Below are 22964 nucleotides of genomic sequence, written 5' to 3'. Positions count from 1 at the left end.
GGGGGGGGGGGGTGGCTGGCCTCTACAAGCAGGTTATGGGGGGGGGCGGGTTGGCCTCTACAAGCAGGTGAGGGGGGGGGGCTGGCCTTCACAAGCAGGTGAGATGGGGGGGGGGGCTGGCATCTCCAAGCAGGTTAGAGGGGGGGGGGGGTTGGCCTCTACAAGCAGGTTAGAGGGGGGGGGGGGCTGGCCTCTACAAGCAGGTTAGAGGGGGGGGGGTATTGACGGGGTCATGGGGAACGTGGGTTTTTATCTCATACATGTTGTACAGCGCAGCGATAGGTGACCCGCAACAGTCGGCCGATGATGTCAGCATTTGCACTTGTTTTAGTGTCACGAGGCTCAGAGCGGTCAGCGCTGATTCGGTGGCTTGTGTCCATCCATGTTCATTTGTGTCCCTTCTCTCCTGTCTCTCGTGCCGCTGTTCATCCCGTGATCGGTTGGGAAACGCTGCGTCCCCCCAGGCCAAGGGCGGCGCCGCGGTGCTAACATCGGGCCACAGCACGCCGTGCCGAGGTCGCCGCCAGCTGCCCCAGACGCCGCTCACCCCCCGACCCGCCGTGGCCTACAAGACCGCCAACTCCTCCCCCGTGCAGTCCGGCGCCGCTGGCCACCAGGCTCGCCTCAGCCGCGGCCTCTCGGAGCACGACGCCCTGCTGGGGGGCCCCGACAGGTCCCCCGTACCCGTCACCCGCATCGGCTCCGACCCCAACCTGGGCCCCCGGGCGCGGGACGCATCTCAAGGAGGAGGAGTCCCGGAGGAGTCGGACGACTTCCACGACGCCGTGAGCACCCACGGAGGGGGCCGCTCCCCCAGGGCTGCCGCCTCGGCCTCGACCTCGGCCTCTTTCCCCCACGGGGCCGCGGCCGCCCCCTCCACGACCCCCACGCAGGGCAGGGCCGGGGTGCCGAACGGGTACCACTTCACCCTGGGGGTCAACGCTGGCCCCGGGGGGTCCGGGGGCCCCAGGGGTTCCGGGGGGTTCCGGGAGGAGGAGGACTGGTGCTAGCACGGCTCGGCGCTTCCCTCACACAGAACCCGTTTGAGAGCTAGCATGAGCGTGGGTGGACTCCATCATCTTCGGTCCAGATGACCATGCAGTGTTGATGTCGGCTCTTGTGCGCTCACAGGTGCTCAAAGGAGATGGATAAAAAGCTCTTGAATACGTTTAGAAAATCACTACTGGAAAGTACTCTTGACTACTGGAAAGTACTCTTAAACGAAGATCATTCCAGTTTTGTAGTGTTATTCGCTCTTTTTTAAACCAGACACCTAAGGACAAAATGCACCCGTGACTTTTTTTTCTACTCCCTTCTTGCACTGAAATGAAAGCTTTGTCTTGATTGTGTGTGAAAAGTGCTGAGCACATGTAAAATCCCTGTGAGTATTTTGCCTTGGTCAGTGAAGTCATCGTTGAAGTAGAAGAAAAAGAAGCCAAAACGTCTTCCTGCTTTGAGTATGTGGGGAGTGGGTGGGGCATAGACTGTGAACTGTGACCCCTCTGAAAGCCACCATCCTAGCCTGCTCATTCCTGATGTAAACGGGGCTACATAGCCTACTATTGCTATCTAAACGTACCTGTGGGCCATGATAAATTAAATGGGACTTTACTATTTTAATAGAGAAATGAAGAGAATACACTAGAATAATGCTCCTCCTACTTTATTGCACCTTTCTGACCGGTGGGGTCTTTGTCAGGCATCCTGACAAGAAACCGCCACGCAAGTGATGATGAAAGTGCACTATCGCCCAGCCCTTTTAAAAGAAATTCTTAAGTATCAACTCTTTCACAAATAGAGTTTTAACAAAAAAGAGTCCTCCTTGTGAACAGCCATTAGGCAGATGTTGATCTAGTTTTAGCACGGCTGCTGTCGTCTCATGTCCCCTGCTCATGACATGATCCATTTCTTAAATATACTGTAGGGTCAGAAGATTCTATGATTTATTTTCTATGGAACTACGGTGAATTAAATATCTTTTCACAATGTTCATTTTTTTGTAAGTAAATTATTCAATAGGAGTGTATAGTAGCTGAGTAGGTCAACGTTTTCTCTGTTGTAATGCTCTGGTTACTGAATACCAAGTGCCTATCATTAAAGATGTATTATTGTAAAGTTATGATGCAGCCCGACTGTATAAGCTAGTTAAGCATATGAAGACAAGAGTTTATGGTTGTAAATGAAAGGCAGGTTGAGGGAACCGAAAGACGAATCGCTTGTTTGGACAAAACCAAACTTTTTGTTTTCATCTCCAACGAGAAAAAGAATGCAAAAAATACTTTTTGTAATGACTATAGTCGTTAGTCAGAATTACAGATCCAAAGCAAGCAATGTAGTGCATGCCAGGGTCCTTGACATGTCAACCTTGTATCTGGAACTTTGATTAAGGGTGTACGGTAAACTTTCGCCTTTCTCTTCCAAAATATACAATACTGCCAGACTGAGATGGTGCCTGAAGGACCAGGACTCTCAAGGGGGATAAGAGCCACTGTGATTCCCTCCAACAAGGAACGTCTCTCTTAACAGTTTTATAAATAATCAAATGAACGATCGTGTTGAGAAGCACTCTGCTTTATCTCGTCCTGATCCTTGTCAGGGTTTATGTACAGTATTAAAAGTGAAATTCTGCCACCTTGGACCAATAATCAACGGCTTGTTATCTTCCAGAACTCTCCGGAAGGCTGGATGGTGTGAGGGGTGTTGCACTGTGGGTAGTCAACCTATTTTTGCATTGACAGGTGAAAGGTTACTCTACCTATGGTGCACTGACAGGCAAAAAGGGTTGTGTTGACTGCTGACGTACAGTAGGGCTATGCAACAAGACGACACTTCACTTGGCCTGTAGCTTTACCCTCGGGGATTTTCAGATTCAGGCTTTAGCATGATTGTGACCAAATTTTACAAACCGTAGGATTTATTTAGGAGTTGTAAAATGTACAGTAAGTGTAGTATAACATGTACAGTTAACAGAAAATGCATTTAGGCACAATGATATTAAGATTTATTACAATATGTGAAAAGGGGCATTTTGAGTTCATCAAGTTGCTTGCATGTACCCAGATAGGACCGTCCAAAAAAGTGTTTCTATTGTATTGAATCAGAAGTCATATTTATTTTTGTTTCCTAACGTCAAATATCTTGTGCAATCTATTTGATGGAAAGTATTAAACTTGGATTTAAGGTCGCTAAATGTGGACATGGCTATTTTCTAGGGAAAGGTAACGTTGTAGATTGCAGGAATGTTCCCATGGCCACTAAGTGTCCCGGTATGTTGCCATACTGTGTGTGTGTGTGTACACAGTATGTATGTGTGTGTGTGTGCGTGTATGGGGGGATGGGGGGGTCAGTGTGCACCCCTAGATCTGTAATAGATCCCTGATTTTGAACCTCAGCCACCCACATCTAAACCGCCCATTGAATAGGGTGCCAAATTTGACAGGCACCAGTTTGTCTCTTCACACAGTACCTCATTCAGTTTGTCTCTTCACACAGTACCTCATTCAGTTTGTCTCTAAATACAGTACCTCATTCAGTTTTATGGTGGCTGTTCTCGACATGTTTGCATGTTATGAAAAGTATGTGCATGTGCAAAAAAAAAAAAAAAGACATTGTTTATCTTCATCCAGTTCATTCTTCATCCAGTCTGTTCTCTGGTTCTATATTCTGATGATCTTTGATGCATATGTTTTTGTTTCTGGGAAGAAAAAAAGAGCTTGAATAACAACATTTTAAACAAATGTCTTGTATTACATTTGAACCACTCCACGCTTGTGTTGGGAGAGGAAATAGTTATTTTCTGAGGTTCTGGAGTGACTGAATCCTTTGCTGCCTGATGTGTTCTCTGGCTGTCAGTCCTACAGTCATTTCTACTATTCCATTGCATTTTGTATGAATAGAAGTCCTTGAATAAAGATATATAAAAATCAATGGACTATTTCTTGCACTTCCACTGCTGGCGTTCTCTATCCTGTATGGTCTCGTTGTTTACAGTGTGACAGAGAGTGACTCTTCACTGATTAGCATCAGACTTTATTTTGTTTAACACACTTTATTTTGATCTTTTAGTAGTAATTTAATTTAAGTCTTGGCAATGTTTTAAAGCCCAGAGTGCACAAGCTGCCAGCCTTAGTCACAAATGTACAGATATGAATACTGCAATTACTACTCAATCAATCAATCAATCAATAAATCAATCAATCAATCAATCAATCAATCAATCAATCAATCAATCAATCAATCAATCAATCAACCAACCAACCAATCAATCAATCAATCATCCAATCAATAAATCATTGATTGATTGATTTGATTGATTTTTATTTATTTTTAAGACAGGGACAAGGTACAGTAGACATTTACCCTATAGAATAGGGAGAGATGCACTGTACAAGGTTATAGCTAAACAGCTAATTTCCACCCGCAGTCCCGTTCAATCAATCAATCAATCAATCAATCAACCAATCAATCAATCAATCAATCAATCAATCAATCAATCAATCAATCAATCAATCAATCAATCCAACAATTGATTGATATACCACATTTCATACACAGAGGCAACACAATGCGCAATACTACTGCCACTGCCGGTTCTCATCTTTCTCAATAAGTTTGTCGAACAGCCCACTTGACATTTGAACAAACGGTTCTCAGGCTAGCGCGTGCGTCCCCCGTGGGCTGTGACGGTCTTCTTTGACTCAAAGGTGTGAGGACCTTCGTGAGGTTTCATTGGACAGAAATACAGGGGTGGGCGGGGATTCTTGTGAAATATACATTTACGCGCGATACGGTGATGGTCCGCGTGCTGGATGAAAGAGGCTACTGGCGTTGTCACTGCTTGTGATGGGCAACTCCCCACGAGCGACTTGACAATTGAACCAGGAAAGGAGCATGCAAATATTTTAAATAGACCTTTGTGAGAGAAAATAATTTGAACTAGATTATTAGGACATGCATTGTGCATTTGGATGATGCTGCCGCATCACTCATCCAAAGGACATCTTTCACCAGTGGTAAACTGCTCAAAGTTATTAAATATTTTTAGGACTTTGTTATATTTGAGGGAAATGTTTTTACGGTCAATTAAATGGACAGTTTGTCTGCTGGCGCTTCTCGGAGTCTGCGCTGCCTCCGTTGATGTTGGACCGATGGACTCTGCTGGCGAGTCGGGGTCGGGGATGCCGTCAGGTAAGAGATCTCAAGAGTTCACCAGAGTTGTCCGTTTCTGCGTAAATGAATTCCCTTGTTGAGTGAAATATTTAGACTAGCTTCCTCTTTGTTACGCTCTGTTGGAAAGCTGTGCCGTGTGAAATCACACATTTGCACCAACTGGCAGACAATTGAGAAACACGTTGATTTTCACCGAACACGTTTTTTTGATTCAAGCGTGTGGTAATCCCGATGCCTCATGGAGCCGCTGTTGTCATACTTTTTTTTTTTTTTTTTTTTTTTAAGGCGAAGCAGCCAGCTTCACTTTTCATCCAAGCAATACGTGCAAAGGCTGCATCACCAAATTGCCTACAGTGTACATTTTGATATTGTGAACCTATTCACTATATGGCATTTATTTGGGGAAAAAACTAGCCTACATAAAATTATCTTGTTTTCCATTGTCATACAGGCTCCATGTTATTAACAGTAGACATCAGGGGTGATGGAGAGAGGCAAGTTAAGACTCACCTCACATCATCAGCGGTATTATTGGACCCGTGCCTTCACTCCCTCGTCTGCTGTGTCACCTCCCTCTCTGAAACATATGCTTTTGCTTAGCCTCCAACCTCCATTTAGAAACAGCTTGAAACCAAAACACTTGTCAACAACAGTTTATTAGCAATATGTTCCTTGGAGACTCAACAAAAAGCATAGTGAAGTAACAGGTTTTCATTCCTTGCTTTCATTAGGCTACGTGCGTTGCGATTGTGACTGTGATTTGGCAGACTATCCAAATATCGCAGCTCTGACCTTGAGGGATTCTTGTGCTTTCAGGAAATGTTTTGGACTTAGTTCTAAGCACGCCTGCACTCTGCACACAAGCTTTTGAGAGGAAAATCAGTTACACACTGTCTCCACTACTGTAGTTGGCTGCAGGTGTGTGTGTGTGTGTGTGTGGGGGGGGGGGGGCAGCAATGTGTGTCTGGAGTAGTGTACATGGTTTGTGTTCAACATTCAATCCTTTCACAGTCATTGTCAGGTCTGCACACTGCAGCCACGGAGGAAACCTCCAGGAATTGTCTGGCATAGCAGAGCCAGCTCAAGGGCCTGGATTAGACTGTTAAAGTGACAGACCGATCCGTGGGCGCGTTGATTGAATCCAGCCCCATGTTCGCTGTTGAATGTTTTCACTGCGTGTTTTGCGAGGAGTCCCAGGAGTCGACGCGGACGGCAGAGCGTGAAAGCCTCCTTTAAACACTGCCGATTTTCATTGAATAGGCCGGTGATTATGTAATGTTAAGATAATAGTCCTCCAGGCAGCCATATAATCAAGCCTTGTGAGGTGGACTCTGTTATTTCAATTTTATTACTTTTATGTAGGCTACTGTAATATATAGTTTAGCTCACATGGGGCTTTGTCATTTCTGTGATTCTGTCGTTAAAGAATTATGATGACATGATGATGATGACAACCAACCCAATAAAAGAATCAGAGGCCTAAGCAGTAGTCAAGCTCAATGACCTACTGTAAGTTTATCCCACTCTAATGTAGGCGGTGTAGTGGGAGCCGAGAAGCTATTTCCGTCGACGGCCCAGAAGTGACAAACCCACAGTCCTTGCGTGACGCGGTGACGATGACCTCATAGCTAGCCTGTCTGCTCTGTTCTAGCCTCAGCGTCGCGGCCGTGTTGCTGCAGAGGGAAGGGCAGATCGATTACTCCTTTTATATGTCACTCATCCATGACCTATGGTGGAAGAATCACTTAGTGGCTGCGTTTTTGAACACCCTCCAGCTGTAACTATTAGGTTTGTTCGAGAGGCAGCCCCACAGGAGTTGACGAATCGCATCCATCTCTTCGATTGGCTTTTAAATCAAAGTGTCCCAGAGTGATGACTCATCCGTTTGACTCGGAAGCCGGGCAGCTCCGGTTCGGTATTAATAAAGAATTGAAGGAGAGTAGTCCAGAACCTGTGGAACACGCAATCAAACCCAGCTAGAGTTACCTGGCACCCAAAACCAACTGTCATTCTGAGGTAGTGATGTCTGACACCTTGATGTACAGCGCGTGTATGCGCTATACAAATAAAGCTTTGATTGATTGATTGATTGATTGATGAAGCGCGTCGGTTGGGAAGGGCTCTGAGGATGAGCATGTAGGGAAGTTTAGCTAGCAGCAGTTTTTCCACTGCAAGTCCAAGACTCTTTTCATGTCCAAGCCAGTGAAGGGGAAACTCTCTTGCAACCACAAACACCACCTCTCACCTCAGAGGTGGAAATCAGTGGGTGACCTTTGCCCTCCGTGTTAATCGAGCTCCGGCAGGGCGAGGGGCCGGGGTGTCTCAGGCGGCTGGACTTCGTTAACGCCAGGCTAGGGTGACCCCGAGGGTTTTATGAACCGCACACTTCCTAGCCATATCTACACGCCTTTTTGTCACAGACAATTACCCCCACAGGCACACCGCCCTGAGCTCTTTCTGGAACGCCTTGGAAAAGCTCCTCGGAAAAGTCTGGGGAAGTACTCTGGTACTTCCTGAAGTGCACTTCAGAAAGTACAAGTGGCCTCTGTGGACTTGGTAGTACACAGACACAGGCACACAGCCAACTTGATTTTCTGTGGAGCCGTTGTACAAATTCTACACTCGGAAAAGAACATGACATACCTGTAAAGTACAGTAGCAGTGAAGACTTGGAGATCTCTGTCTTACAATCTTTGTGAGACCTCACTTGCATTGAGCTACATTGCCCAGAGTGATCTGATCATAGGCTACACTCCCATGCCAACCAGATCAGAGAAGATGCTCCGATCCAGCCCTGTCTGAGAGACGCACACGCTCCGCCTGCCGGTCGAGCTTATGATGTCATCGCCAATATAACGCCAGATCCATTAACGGGCATCTGCAACCAATGAAACGCGATCTCGGCCTCGGTGTTGGGTTAGCGTGTGTCTGGAGCCCATTTCTCAGCTGAGCCGAGCGGAGTCACGCACCTCTCGAAAACATACTGTACCGTCTGAGCCAGTGGTCCAGTCACTGGTCCTGGTCACTGCTAAGATCAACCCTGTATGAAGAGAACCGGCAGTTAACCAATAGGTCCAAACCACATGTTTGGATTTCAGACCAGAACCTGCTCTATATCTCCCTACAGCAGAACAGAACTGAAACCAGATGCTAGATTGCATGGGTTGATATAGTAGACCTGCTATTTTTGTCTGATGTTTGGTGTTCCAAGAAAAACAGACAGTACAACAGGGTTACCGTCCTCAATGATGCTTGCGGTGTCTTTTTCCAATCTGTTATGCAGAGCTTACTCATGAACCTCTCCCTCAGTGAGCAATTGGAACCAGTAAGGTCTCTCTCGTGGCCGAAAGGCATCGGTATTATTGAATGATTGGTTTTACACACACAATGCACAGCCCACAAAACACGTGCCAGGCCATAAGAAAAAAGAGTTTTGAGTTATGTGGTTGGGGGATTAATGACCTGGTATTAGTCTGGAGCTTGTTTTTGTGGTTCTGCGGTTGTGGAAGTGTTGACACACGTTGGGTCCTTTTATCCCGGGATTACATGTGAGTTTCCCTGCAGCTCGTAAAAGTTAACACCTGCCCGCGCCGAGGCTCACCTCAACCACAGCACTTCCTGTTGATTCAAACAGTGGGATAGCAACTAGGGATGTAGCGACAACCGGTATAATGATAAACCATGATAAAATCTGATTACATTTATTGCGATTAAACTGTCATTAAAACCATGTTTGATTACCACTCTTTGAAAAACTCCCTATTAATACTGTCCAGCGTCAACCAAAGCTAGCAACAGTCTCCCAGATGCATTCTGTTAATGTTTATGCAAACAAGACGTGGATAGTGCTGCTAATTGGGGCCCAAGCAGCTATGAGGGACCCATTGTGTTTCTTCTTCTTCTTCTCCTTCTCCTTCTTCTCCGTCTCCTTCTCCTTCTCCTTCTCCTTCTCCTTCTCCTTCTCCTTGCATTTACATGCACAACTTTTGACCCGTAAGTCCGATTTTCAAAAACGAGGTACCATAGGATTCTTTGGCTCAGTTCAATGCACCCTATGATGTAATTTTCCGTCATTTTGGATTTCATGAAAAACACTTTAAATGTATCTTCTCCTAGGAAACCGTATCACTTGTAGCCTTTGATGCGCTCGTTGCGCTTGATGCTTCGCCCCCATATCGCTGCTTGCATCTATATTTTTATTTGTGGTTTTCTATATAAAACATGATGAAATGATTTCAGTGTATACTGTATCAGTAGTTGTTGAACATTTTCCGCACATTTTAACAATACCATGATAATACTGATAACCGTGATAATTTTGGGCACTATAATCGTGATATGAAAATGTCATACCGTTACATCTCTAATAGCAACCAAGGCCATAACTCAATGACTATTCCTTGAATGAAGAAAGAGACTGATGGAGTTCAGTACACCTGGTGTTTCAGATGATGCCCTCCAATATGTTTATAGCTACTGTACTTTCACTCACACAGAAGACATGGTCTGTCCCTTTGTTGGTTGGTCTCTTATGATGCATGGATTGTTTTGTGTGTCACTTGAAAATACAAAAAACACTCTTTCTTGTTCACTCAATAAAAGTGTCTGCCATTCTTTCTCTTTCTTGTTCTCACAAATGTGGCTCTTGAAGAGGTGCTGTCACACACACACACACACACACACACACAAATCTCCAGTGAAAAGGTACAGTCTGCTCTTACGGGCACTAAGTGGGTGCCCAGGTGTCCAAGGAAAACATTTGGCTGGGTTGTGGTGAGGTGCTCCAGTCCTGGCAGACTAACAGACCTACAGTACAGTAAGTCTTCTACAGACTGGTGCCTTCTAGCAGACTTGGACTTCACTTGGCACCACTCTTACCTCAGGGAAGCCCTAAAACCACCATCATATTGTTATTTATTATTTAAAAGCAGTCAAGGTGAGTGCCAGGAGGCTGGCCTTACCTGGAGCATCTGTGACAGTACAGTCTGTGACAGTGAACTTGCTGTGTTTCCTCAGTTGTTAGCTTCATAGCATAATTGCTTAAGTCATATTTTGGCCCAATTGATATTTCTGCCTAACTCTACTCTCCTAACACTGCTGCTTCACCATGCATTATTGCCCATGTCCTCAGCCCATCAGAATGCTTGTTATATTCCAAAATCACTATCCGCCAAGTCATCGACTTGACTTAGGCATTTTGTTTTTTCTTCTTTTCCGAAAACCTTAAAATATGACTTAGGCAATTATGCTATGAGGCTAACGCTATGTAGATATGTGATGCAATATTGTTTCATGTTGATGTTTCACGCATGCAGACATTTCTCATTCTCTCTCTCTCTCTCTCTCTCTCTCTCTCTCTCTCTCTCTCCACACACATCTTTTGACCCAAAACAGTCAGACCTGTTTCTCTTGGCACACACACACACGACACACACACTGCTCCGTTGACCAGCTGCCTTTTCAGTGACCCATGTGTGACATCATCACCGTGTGCTAGATGTGAAAATAAACACAAGTCTCTCCTCTGCCCCACTAGGGCTAAACATGCCACTCACGTCCACCTGGGTGAGACCCTCAGTATATCACATGAATGGACCTGCAGGTGGGATCAGCTGACATCTGCTACATGTTCCAGCTGTTCCAAGCTTATCATCATTTTATAGTCTACATGTCATTGTAAACTACAAATCAAAAGCATACTAGTGATCTGCATTCAATCATCAAACTACCTAGCAGAAGAAGTATTTGTCTAGAAAAGTCATACTTCAGCAGGTATTAATAAGTGAAGTTCAAGTGACATTTGAGTCTTCTGCTTATTTCATATTTAAATGGAACTGCGTGTTTTGGTTGGCCGCCCCAAAAAAAACATTTGACTTGCAAGTCTGCCAACATGCTATAATGATTGGTTCATATGGCATGTTCATAATGTCTTGAATATACATGCTGATCATATCTGTATTGGGTTTGACTGGAGCATGGTTGATGAAAGACCTCAGGTTAACTCTGTTATGATGACGTGACCTCATTCAGGACAGAACAAAGGAAACGCCATGTTGTTTTTCTTTTCAGTTCTTCGCTCCGTTCTGGTTCCCTCACGTGAACCGACCGTGTCCTTGCTCTGGAATTCCTACAGAGCCTCCGCCAGGACATGTTAAAAAACTAAGATTTTGTTTATTCTTGGTTGATTGATTTTGGTTGAGGCCTCGTTCTCGGCGGCGCATACGTCGCGTGAACTAGGCAGGGTCGTCGTGGTGACCGGCGGGGTTGAGCGAAGCGGTCTTCTCAAGACCCGTTAAAGACCCTGGGGGTGTTTGGTTAGTTGGGGGGGGGGGGGGGGGGCTCCGTCTTTGACTGGTCTCTTTTCATGGCTCGACCAGACTTGTGTCATTTTAATCAAAACAGTGCCCCAGCAAGGAATTTTAACAAGTTTTTTTTTTTTTACTGTGCGCATGGGTTTTTGTGGGTGTGTGTTTTTGCACTACAGTTATGTGTTTGCAGCGTGTTTGTTGAGTTATGGAGGCGAGGAGAAGGATGTTGGTGATAAACTGCATCGGTTAGGTTATTTGCTTGTTTTGCTGGAGGTCTGGTGAAGTCATCCTGTCTGGTGAGTGTTAACAAAAAGCTCCACCGGCGACGTCTGCTACCCTTTCATTAGCCACCTTATGGTGAATTCAGTCTGTTACTGATACAACGTGCACAAACGTGCACACCCCTGGCAGCCACATGTGTCCTCATCCTCACATCCAGTGCCAGACCGATATTCAGTCTGTGTGTGATTATCTGCCTCTGCCCCGTCTATAATTGCCCCGTGAATCTTCTTTCTAAGCCATGACCTCATGTGAAGATGAGCTTTTGTCTCTTATTAGCAATCTGGCTCCTTCATAAAGAGATCTGTGGATGTTTTGGTGTTCTGTGGGGACCGGGTCAGGACAAGTAGACAATGATGTGGCCCAGTCCCAATGTCCACCCTTGCAGACTCGCAGACTTAAGGGCGCGCTCCCGCGAAGTCCGCGAGGGCTTAGGGGTGTCCCAATGTCAACTCGGCAAGTGCGTGAGGGCTCTCCGGCAGCCATTTTGAGCCCTTTATGGCCCCTTCCCGTAAGTCTGCATTTCTGCAGACTTAGCCCAAGGGAATTACCCACAGTTCATAGCGTCGTGACGTGAAACACGGGGTTACCTGAAGAACAGCCAATAAACAAGCACGGACAGATCAACCAACCCTAACGTTCACGTTACAGAACAAAATATGTTTTCATGTTTTCATGTTTTCAGCTGGACTTGCTTATCTGCACAAGTAGCCTTATAATTATTTTGGTTTCATTATTTTTAAGTAGGCCTATGGGTTATTAACCCCATGGGTTTGTATAATGTGATTTGATTAAAAATATGTAGGCTATGGTTATAATTTACATCGATTTCTGTTGCTCTAAATCATATGATTGCCCAGTTAAAAGCAGTATGACATTAATTACCCATTTCGGTGCAGTGTTCTTTGAATTGAGATTTCCAACATGAATATGGAAAGAGTTGTGAGGTGCAGGAATGTGTATACATAATATATTATCATTCTTAAGTTAATACTTTTGGATTAATCACAAACAAGAATCACAGGCAGTAATGTAGGATCGATGCGATCCTACTAACAAATACTGGGTTGGGTTGATATTTGATCGCAGATGCGATCGCATATGACCACAAAATGAAATGATTTCAAGTTGAACAAATGTTTTGAGGGTAACACAGAGAGTTCTGATAATGTAAAGGGGATTTGACTCAGCCAAAATTAATTTACACGAAGGCCTACAAGAAAAACATGTACAATTTACAAATTGATTTAAAAAAAAGCCCCACGCCCACAATAGTAAGAAATATGTTTTCACGTCAACGTAATGTGATGTCACAAGTGCTGTCCCATTCCTTGTTATACCAATTCGAGCCCTTGCAGCCTCGCGCACTCGATCACTTCACCAGGTGACGTCAATAAGTCTGTGAGGGCTCAGGGCTTGAGGGTTTAGGGGGGACATTGGGATTGGGCCATTGATGACTCGGCTCTCCTGGTCCTGTGGATTGTGATTGGTTAACTCCACTAATTAAGGGGGAGTGATGTCACAGGACGTGCGCACCAGTGATCTGAGGAGACAGTCGTCCTGTAGGTCTGTTCTTCAGCTTTCACTCCGGTCTCAAACCTTTATTTATATCGTAAAGCACTGAAGTTTCCCTCATTTACAGTGTTGACAAGTTCACACAAATGCACACATAACAACTGAACAAATACAATATACAACAATAATAACAATTACAGGTCGAAGTACAAATGCCAAAAGCTGTAGATTTAGGAAGTAGGCTACTTCAAGCTTTAGAGACTGTTGAAGAGTATTCCAGGTATAAGGAGCATCATGGACAAAAGCAGATCTACCGAGATCAGAATGCACACGAGGAATTCTGAAAACAAGCTGATCATTTGATCGGGTCTGGTACCTGATCGGGTCTGGTAGGTACTTACTAAGGTCTCTTCAGCCATAGGGCAGAATCTTACAGACCCCCCACAGTCTGTTCTTTGCATTTTAGCGAGTTGAAGATTTTGGTGCAGAGGGAAAGGTTTTGAATGGACCTGGCAGGAGGGCAGCAGGGGGGGGGCAGATGGGGAGGTGAGTGGGCAGCTAGGGAGGGGGGGGGGGCAGCTAGGGAGGGGGGGGCAGTCAGGGAGGGGGTAGCAGGGGTTTGAAGGGGGGCAGATAGGCATGTTGTCAAACAGTTCGTCTAGCGCGCCCCCCTGTGTTAATTTGACCTGTCTGTCAGTGACCACGGGTTTACTAGCCCCCTGAAGAGTAACACATCCAAACGAACGTGCTACCGCCGGGGTCAGGCCGGTGACAGCCCTCAGCCGCTAGCCGGGGCAGGGCAAACCCTGTAAAACCTTTACTAGAGTTTTTACAAGCACGTAAGAGGCCTTGTCCATGCATCTGCGCTGTGTTCTTATCCCTTCCCAGCATGCCCTACATGACGCCGGTGACCTTAACAAGACACGGACTGCGGTTATGAGGGCGGAGTAGCACCTCTCGGGTCACGGGGGTCTCACCAGGAGTCTCGGTCGTTTCTGTCCCTGGGAATGTAGCCGTTGTATCTCTTGTTTGTTATTCTCTTGTCTCTTTGTTTGGTGTGTGACATTATTCTTTGGCTGCGACAACAATGCTCACATGTCCTGTAGTGAGAGGGCGTCTCTGTGAAGAGCTGCCAGGTCTGTAACGGAATTAAGAGTCGCTCCCAAACCGCTGGTCGGTCTATTTTCCTCAATCTTGCCTGTTAAAGAACAAACTCGTGTTCATAGAAACAACAGACCACGCAATACTCAGTAGACTGTTTTCAATAAGAGTGAAACATGAAACCATGTGATAATATTACAGATATGTAATCTACTGTCGCAAACTGCAGTCTGTTTTCATAATCGGAAGGCATAGCTACATTTCAGAGGTTACAATGAAAGTGAGTTATGAAAATAAATCAATAACTAAGAGGCCGTTAATAAAACGAAATTACCTGGACAGCCTGCTGGTAATAGCTTTCAATTTATTCCTTTGGTTGAATTAACCTCTCCCCCGCTGTTTGCTTAGACGATAATGACCTTCTCTTGAAAGTTAGGTTTCATTACAGTGATCCTATTTTGAGTTTGGGCTCTGGTCTACAGTATGTATGTTCAGTGCAGTATATGGATGTAACAATAACCGGTATGATGATAAACCATGATAAAATTAGATTCATTTTATTGTGATAAAATTATCATTAAAACCGTGTTTGATTTTCACACTTTTAAAAACTTTACTTCACTGTAAATACTGTCCAGCATCAAAGTTAGCAACAGTCTCCAAGATTCATTCAAACAAAAAGTGCACAGTGCTGCAAATTTTATTTGTGGTTTTCAATATAAAACTTATAAAAATATTATAATATAAAAAATTCAGTGTCTGTATCAGTAGTTTTTTCTACATTTTCAGCACATTTTAATCCTACAATAATACCGATAACCGTGATAATTTTGGTCACTATAATCGTGATGTGAAATTTTCATACCGTTACATCCCTAGTACAGCATGTCTGACTCTCTCCCAGCCCTCCCTCCTCCTGGTCTTCCAGGGTCTCTCTCCCAGTCCTCCCTCCTCCTGGTCTTCCAGGGACTCTCTCTCCCAGCCCTCCCTCCTCCTGGTCTTCCAGGGTCTCTCCCAGCCCTCCCTCCTCCTGGTCTCCCAGGGACTCTCTCCCAGCCCTCCCTCCTCCTGGTCTTCCAGAGTCTCTCTCCCAGTCCTCCCTCATCCAGGTCTTTCAGGGACTCTCTCTCCCAGTCCTCCCTCCTCCTGGTCTCCCAGGGACTCTCTCTCCCAGTCCTCCCTCCTCCTGGTCTTCCAGGGACTCTCTCCCAGCCCTCCCTCCTCCTGGTCTTCCAGGGTCTCTCTCCCAGTCCTCCCTCCTCCTGGTCTTCCAGGGACTCTCTCTCCCAGCCCTCCCTCCTCCTGGTCTCTCAGGGACTCTCTCCCAGCCCTCCCTCCTCCTGGTCTTCCAGGGTCTCTCTCCCAGCCCTCCCTTCTCCTGGTCTTCCAGGGTCTCTCTCCCAGTCCTCCCTCCTCCTGGTCTTCCAGGGTCTCTCTCCCAGCCCTCCCTCCTCCTGGTCTCTCAGGGACTCTCTCCCAGCACTCCCTCCTCCTGGTCTTCCATTCTAGCTCAGATGGGTTTGTCCTTCATGGCTCCAGCAGGCTCATTACCTGGTAGACCAACTCCCTGGCCGTGTTATAAACCAGCTCTCTTCTGTTTTCCTCATCTGATGTTAAACTCTAAGTTCCAGCCTCCCCCCCCCCTCCCCACACGCAGCTCAAAGGATTTGCACCATCTGTGAGGACATTTCACTTCCTGGTCAGGGTTGGCCTGGGTAAAGCAATCAATTAGCTCATCTTAATGAGCACGTCATCACAAACGCATTCCTGCCTTTCAATGGTTCTGATGGTTCGTACTGTAAACAGGTTCTGCCAAATACCAGGCGAAGAACCTTGTTTCCTGGTCTTAGGTTCACGTCCGCCACAGGCCCACAGGTGGCTTTCACATGCCTCACCAGACGGAGGCTTCGGGGCCGATCCGTGGAGTCCACTCCTCCAGATCGAGAGGCCAGCCACCACCTCTCACCCCTCTCATCTGCTCTGCAGGCAGGAAAGGGTGGGTGAGAGGAACCGGGTCCCAGGGGCGGAGAAGGCACGGCGGAACTGTCTGCACTCACTGAAGACTGAAGCACACCTTTCACTGTACGCAGCCCCGATTGACACGTTCACATCTGTGTCAACACCACTCGTACAGTATTTGTTTTCCATTTCACTCTCCAGGGGCACAAGGATTCCATTACTTTTACAACTCTCAAAACAGATCGGTTTGCGGTCTTTTCTGATTCTCACTAACGAGGTAGATTGAGCAGGGATGTGAAATAACCCATGAGCTAACAGTTCAGCAAACGCATCATGAACCTAAAAGCTTGAACAAAATCTAGTTTACTTTCTCTCAACGAGTCTTTCTGGTCAACAGGCGCAAATGTGCCGACTTGACCTTTAATGACCTTGAGGTCACGGTGCTGATGGTTAGACACGTTGCAAGATGGGACTACTCCCTGACGGATGGGCTGGAATGCTCCTCCGAAGGCCTGATGTTGCTGCCCCCAGCTCCCTTGCTTTTACCCCATGTTCTGGGCTAATGTTATGCTGCTCTAAGCCACTATGGATTTTTATTTGCTTCTCCAGTCTCAAGTTCATCATCTTTGGACTCTGTCGAACTTTGAACTTCAAAATTCAGAAGATGATCGGAATGTGGGCGCCTGTAGATTCCCTGTAATGCTTGTTAGCAAACGGTGTATAAAATGACTTCCAAAGAAAAGATTCCTTATTTGACTTACAGTATAAAATGGCCGCTCTGTCATTACTGTACTGTATGCATTCTTCTTAGATTTGGCAGCTATTGAGAGAGGTGTCTGACTTTTGAATCACTGACTTAGACAATGAGGATGGCTCTCAAGGTTTTATTGTATCTTTTTGTATTATCCTTATGATAGAGAGAATAAAAAATGGCACCCGGTCATTTGACAAAACAAAACATCGTTTTCAAAGCTGAAAAACAAAACAGTGTTACTGTAACTAACCGCCCAAGTGCAGTTGGTGTAGTACAGTATTTGACCAGGGGATACGTCTGAATAATTCAGCTAAAAAGAGGTGAATAGTTGATAAACAGCAACACTCTTCTAGTCCTGTTTATTCCTGAGGTAAACAGGAGGGAATTTGACCTGCAGCCCCCTTCCCTCCAGGATCCCCTCATTGTCCTCAGATAATATCTTACCAGTTGAGTTCAGAAACAGAACTGGGCAAGTGTTGACTGGTGCTCCTGTAGACTTCCTTTCTCCCTGAAGGAAGATTGTCTCACAAACCTCTCTCATTGTCCAGGGGAGCCCGGTGCGTTGAAAGATGTGGCAAGTCCATAAGCACAGTCATTTTTCACTTTGAGCTGAGCTGTTAAGAATCACACCATTCAAACGTAAAGAAGGCGAGGGGTTGGGTTACCCCCACCCTCGGCCCGCACTGTCGTCCTTAAATATTATTCTTCTCAAGGAGGGGAAATGAGAAAATGTTTAAGAAGGGTTCAACTATGGCTTGTGTGTGCAAAAAAAGTTGTAGGACATTTTGAACTTTCTAATCATACCCTGGTGTGAGTTCAGTGAAACTTTGAGGTACCCCTCTGAGCTGTAGAGGGATTTTCATCTTGCAGCTTGCTTAGTACATTGAGCTACAGTACAGTTACTTCATAGATTATGTTTTTCTTTTACAGAACACACACCCCATTAACCAAAATAATTGAAATCTCTGAAAAAATGGTGACATAACTTTTCTAAATTGTGTTTTTTCTCCAGAGCCCCTTTTTCCCAGAGAAAGTGGCTAGTTAACCTCACTCAACGGCCATGTCTAATCGGGCGCTGCCCTCTGAAGTGGCTTGTTATTGGCTGCTAAGTTTATTTGACAAAGGTTCCTTTGAGGTCGAGGGTGAGAGTGTGATGGTCTATAAGGTCGCTGGGTCTCACGTTTTCCAGAGCCTGGGCTGTCGTTAAACATCTCCGATTGTTGTGGGATGTCCCGCTTCAAGTCAAGCAGCGAAACCGAGCACAGGAAGTTGGGCTTTATGACCTGGTATCCCAGCCTCCATGACTGACTTCTCTCTGAAGGAAAAGGCTCTTTTCCCCTTGATACGAGTCGTAGACTTTTCCCTGTTTTCCGTTGATACAAACCCCATATTCCCAAACCCCTGCAGTTTATGAATGTACAGTATCAGTTTTACTCTAGGACTCTGTTGTTGGCTCATTTCATTGACTGAGAAAGACCCACCCAGCTGTGGATGATTTCAGCAGATGTCGCTGCTGACATATGGGTTGTGAAGGATAGGGTAACGGAGTATTTTAGGGAAAGTACAGAAGAGGAGGAGACCAAATTAATCGCTGTAAATTCAAGGACTCCTGCTGATATCGTGACTTGAGCTCCAGAACAGGAGATGATCCAATACTAGGACGTTGTAAGTGACTACATTTATCAGGTCGTGAAGTGCTTGATGCCTGTGGTATATTGTGCAGGCCCAGTGGAGATGGATTCCTTTGCATTTGCAGGTTGTTTGCCAAATACCATCAATCTGCCCAATTTGCTTTATGGCGGAAATGGACCTCTTGAGCTTGATAAGCCCCCCTTTCCAACGTTTCTGGGACTTTTACATAAGGAGTTGAGTCACTTCCTGTCTGGCGCTACCTTTGTCCTAACTGAGGAGCCAGACTTTGTCTGATTGTCATGGCAACGCCAAGCTGGTACAGGCTAGCGAGTCAGATCGGGTTTTCTACTTGGCCCTGGGAACATTCATCATATGGATCTGATGGCTTCACTCTGACGACCATCATCTGTGGTATAACCACACAGGGATCATCAGAACGACAGAAGGCCTGGAGACCATTGGTAACGTTAGAGCAGCTGCCAGACAGTTCCACTGTCTGTGGGATCGAAATGTCATCTTCAGAGTTAATGAGAAAACCTGCATGCGCTTTATGCAGAGGGCGTGCTGTGCTGAATGGTGCATTAATGTACACATCGTATAGAGATGTGCATTATGTTCACAGCGGGAGCGTTTATTGAATCCGATTTGAACTCCCTCTCGTACGCCCATATATTTAAGGGACTTTCCCAGAGAGCGATGTCCGTGTTCCTCGGCCATCTTTGATGCCATTAAACCCACAATTAAGGAGGAAAACAGCAAAGGAAGTCTTTATGTCCCCCTGAAACCTTCTAGTTGCGTGTGTGAGCCCTGTGGATACGTGCAGTCTCTCTCTGAATACACATGGGAAGCAGAACGAGTGCTGGGAAGCTTAATTGGCCGTTAAATGGGGAACAAATGCAGTGGCTGGACTGAGTCTGGCTCTCTGCTCAGGCATGAGAATAAAGACAGAGACAGGGAACCATTCATGTCAAACCGAACGGGCACGGCACCGTGACAACCCGACGATGTTGAGGTGTACATTTAGTACAGTATGAAACCTTTACTAACGTTGCTAAACTCTTTAACGTGTGTCTAAATCCGGACACGGACGAGACCGCTCCCTCTAGTAGTGCCCTGCTAAACATCAGTCCTCCGAACACGTCCCCCTGTGGCGCCGTGAGTTCACCCCTCCGTAGCGCACGCATTTCCCGCCACATCAGGAATTGTGGGCAGGTTGGGAGTTAAGGCAGGGGCCGGATCCGTCTAGTTCTGCCAAGCCTGGAGTCGGCTGAAGGGCAGTTTAGACGGGCCCGGTACTTGTGGGTCTACTGGGTCTTCAGGGGAGGTTGTAGCGCTGCTGTGATATCCATTCAGTCCAGTCAAATCCCAGCCCCGGTCCACCCGGGTGCAGAGCCAGTTAACAAGACTTTCTCCATGCGAACACAGATGTCAGATAAACTCACCATATGGGGGGGGGGTTCCTCTGTCAGGCCGGATCCTCAAATGGTCTTTTACTTGTATTCCTGCATGGACATTGTCCCTAGCTAGCACCAGTCACGTACTGGCTTTAGAGGCATTTAAAGACTATAAAAATGGTACCCATTGCCTCCCTGCTTGGCACTCGGCATCAAGGGTTGAAATTGGGGGGCTCCATCACCAAATGATTCCCGAGCGCGGCACCGCTGCTGCTCACCGCTCCCCCAGGGGATGGGTCGAATGCGGAGAACAAATTTCACACACTCAGGTGTGTGACAAATCATTGGGATTTAAGAGGCATTTATAGTGCTCTACATCTGGGTGTTTCTTGGGAGAACATTTGTGGGCATTTTACAATCTGCAGGTGAAGCTTCATACACTAGGTGACCAGAGGTGACCAGAGGTGACCGAGCCCTTGCGGCGGCTGCCCCTGGGCTCTGGAACATCTTGCCCCTCATCAGATCCACCCAGACCCTCAATGTTTTTAAATCTTTATTGAAGTCCCACTTTTTCTCCCTGGCCTTCAATTCCACTTGAGCTTGACTCCCAGGCTAGTGTGTGTATTGTTGTATTTGTGGGTATTGTTGTGTTTGCGTGTATGGTTGTGTCTTTGTTGTAATTTATTTTTCACTTACAGTACCTGTACAGCACTTTGGTCGATTTTAGTCGTTTTAAACGTGCTTTATAAATAAAGTTTGAGTTGAGTTGAGGCTAGCTCCTCATTCCAAGCTCTCTGTAGATGATAGAGCGAGTATGCTGGAGAGCCCGGAACAGCCCTCTCTCTCCTCTCTGTATCCCTCTCTCCATGTATCTCTCCAGTGATCCCCCTGCTTTTCCACTGGGGCAGTTGGAAGTCTTTAATCATCTGGCTATTAGGCTCCCTCTTCTCCCCGGGCTGCTGGGTAATTGTACCGGGGTAATTGGGGTATCCGCTGTCCCATCCCGGCCCATTACGGTAATGTGATCCCGGAGCACACAGGCCTGGCGGCCGGGTCCACTTCCCCTGATTAGGGGCCCTGGAGGTGGTCCAGACCAGGGGGTTGGACTGGGGGGGGACATTGCTGAAGACCAGGGGCTAATGCCTAATAACTTCCCCCTGTGGTAGCCACCTCTAACTACCACCTCGCTAGGGAATACCCCCTTTCCCTGGAAAATGGTCTTGCCATGTCTACTGTACTTACTGAGAAGCTGTAAAACATCTCGTACAGTATGAGTTGGATGTCATGTGTGGAGCACTCATCATGGCAGAGGTCATAATGCGATAGCATGTTTGGTGCCCCACGCTCCCCAATAGGGATGTAGCTTTTCCAAGGACGAGGGCGCATTTCTTTGACCTCTGACCTGAACTCTGACCGCGCTCTCCTCCATCACTCCCCCATGTGTTCTGCCCCGCTCGTACGTCTCCTGACCTCTCACCCCTGGCCGCTCTACATATCGACTCTGCTGGACGCTCTATATTTTATACAGCACTGGATATTCATCACCCCAGCAGTGGGCTCCACCGACCAGCTCGTAAAGCCGACGCGGTGTTGAGAGAGTTCGGAGCACACTTCGGAGAACATTCCGGCGCGGTGTCCTGCGTCGGTGACCCACGGTGCCCCCTGCGTGCCAGGCCTGCCCTGCCGATGACTGACACAGCTGTTTGACTTCCACAAGAGGAGAGGGAGAGAGACATACGTTCTCAATGGAGGATCGGAATGTGAGAACTCTCGGAAGAGACTTCTGTCCTTACATTCACAAGTGGAAATCCTCAATCAATGTCCAGGTGATAATACTCACTAGTACGCCTAATCCTTCATTTTCTGAATGCGCAGGCAAACCACCAAGTGGCCTGAATGATCTGTTCTCCTGTCTTTTTGATTAATTTGTTGTTTTGGAATTCGGGTTGTGTTGAACTCAGTTCACACTGAATGAATGATTCGCTCAAAGCTATTGAACCTGTCTCATCAGTGAATGCGTCCACTGACCCTGCAAAGGTATGTTGCGTGCAAGCTGCACCGAATAGACTGGTCATAGAAGCTCTTTTTCTCTAATACACTTCCATCTGACCAGATGGCTGGCTGGCTGGCTGATTGGCTGGCTGGTTGATTGGCTGGCTGATAGGCTGGCTGATTGGCTGGCTGGCTGGGTGGGGCCAAGTCGTATCATCACTTTAGAGTTGGCAGAGTTGGTGTAAACCTGCTCTACTTCTGTCCAGATCAGATCAGCAACATCTCCATGTTGGGCTCATGACAGAGCAGAGCCTGGTACAGTACATACTGTCTGGCCAGCCTGCTTAGCACAAGGTCTGTAAGCTCCTCACATGCTCCTGTGATGTCTGGACCAGCCTGGAGGTAGGAGAGGAGAGGTTGAGAGAGAGAGAGGTTGAGAGAGAGAGAGAGAGAGAGAGAGAGTGATGAGGTTTATGACTCAGGATTCTATGACTCAGGACGTTGAATTGTTTTCTTGGCCTGCTCTCCACTGACATCCTGGGCCAGGAACCACACGTCCAAAACAAGCCCCTTTCCAGAAGGCCTGTGTCCATATTCACACCGCTCAGCGTGACACTTCTGGAATGGATTTCACAGTTGTGAGGCCGGAACATGCCTCAACATACATGTATTTACTAACGCTGTACATTCATCTTATTTATGAGCTCAGCGGTACTGTATAATCAAATTGTTAACTCGAAGATCATTAGATTCCAGAGGCTATTCAGGGTTACGATGGACCTTTTCCACCGTTTTTGGGGTGGTGTTTGAAGAGTTATTTACAGATACGGGACAGTATGTAATTAGTATGTCCTCAATAAT

The 22964-nt window shown here is 46.5% G+C and overlaps 1 protein-coding gene across 1 annotated transcript in view; it reads left to right on the top strand.

Moving 5' to 3' along the window:
- The window catches only part of cacna1bb (calcium channel, voltage-dependent, N type, alpha 1B subunit, b), a gene marked incomplete at both ends in the record, with an annotated part of 153210 nt that extends 152200 nt beyond the window's left edge, over positions 1 to 1010 (top strand). The window contains one exon of the mRNA XM_084454778.1: positions 465 to 1010. Coding sequence (XP_084310904.1) covers positions 465 to 1010 — 546 coding nt within the window. The remainder of the gene's footprint in view (positions 1 to 464) is intronic.
- Positions 1011 to 22964: the final 21954 nt, after the last annotated feature.

This window comes from Borostomias antarcticus (genome assembly GCF_949987555.1).
Source record: "Borostomias antarcticus genome assembly, chromosome: 2".
Taxonomy (NCBI): Eukaryota; Metazoa; Chordata; class Actinopteri; order Stomiiformes; family Stomiidae; genus Borostomias; species Borostomias antarcticus.
Note: the sequence above shows the minus strand (reverse complement) of the source record. Positions and strands in the feature narration are given on the sequence as shown.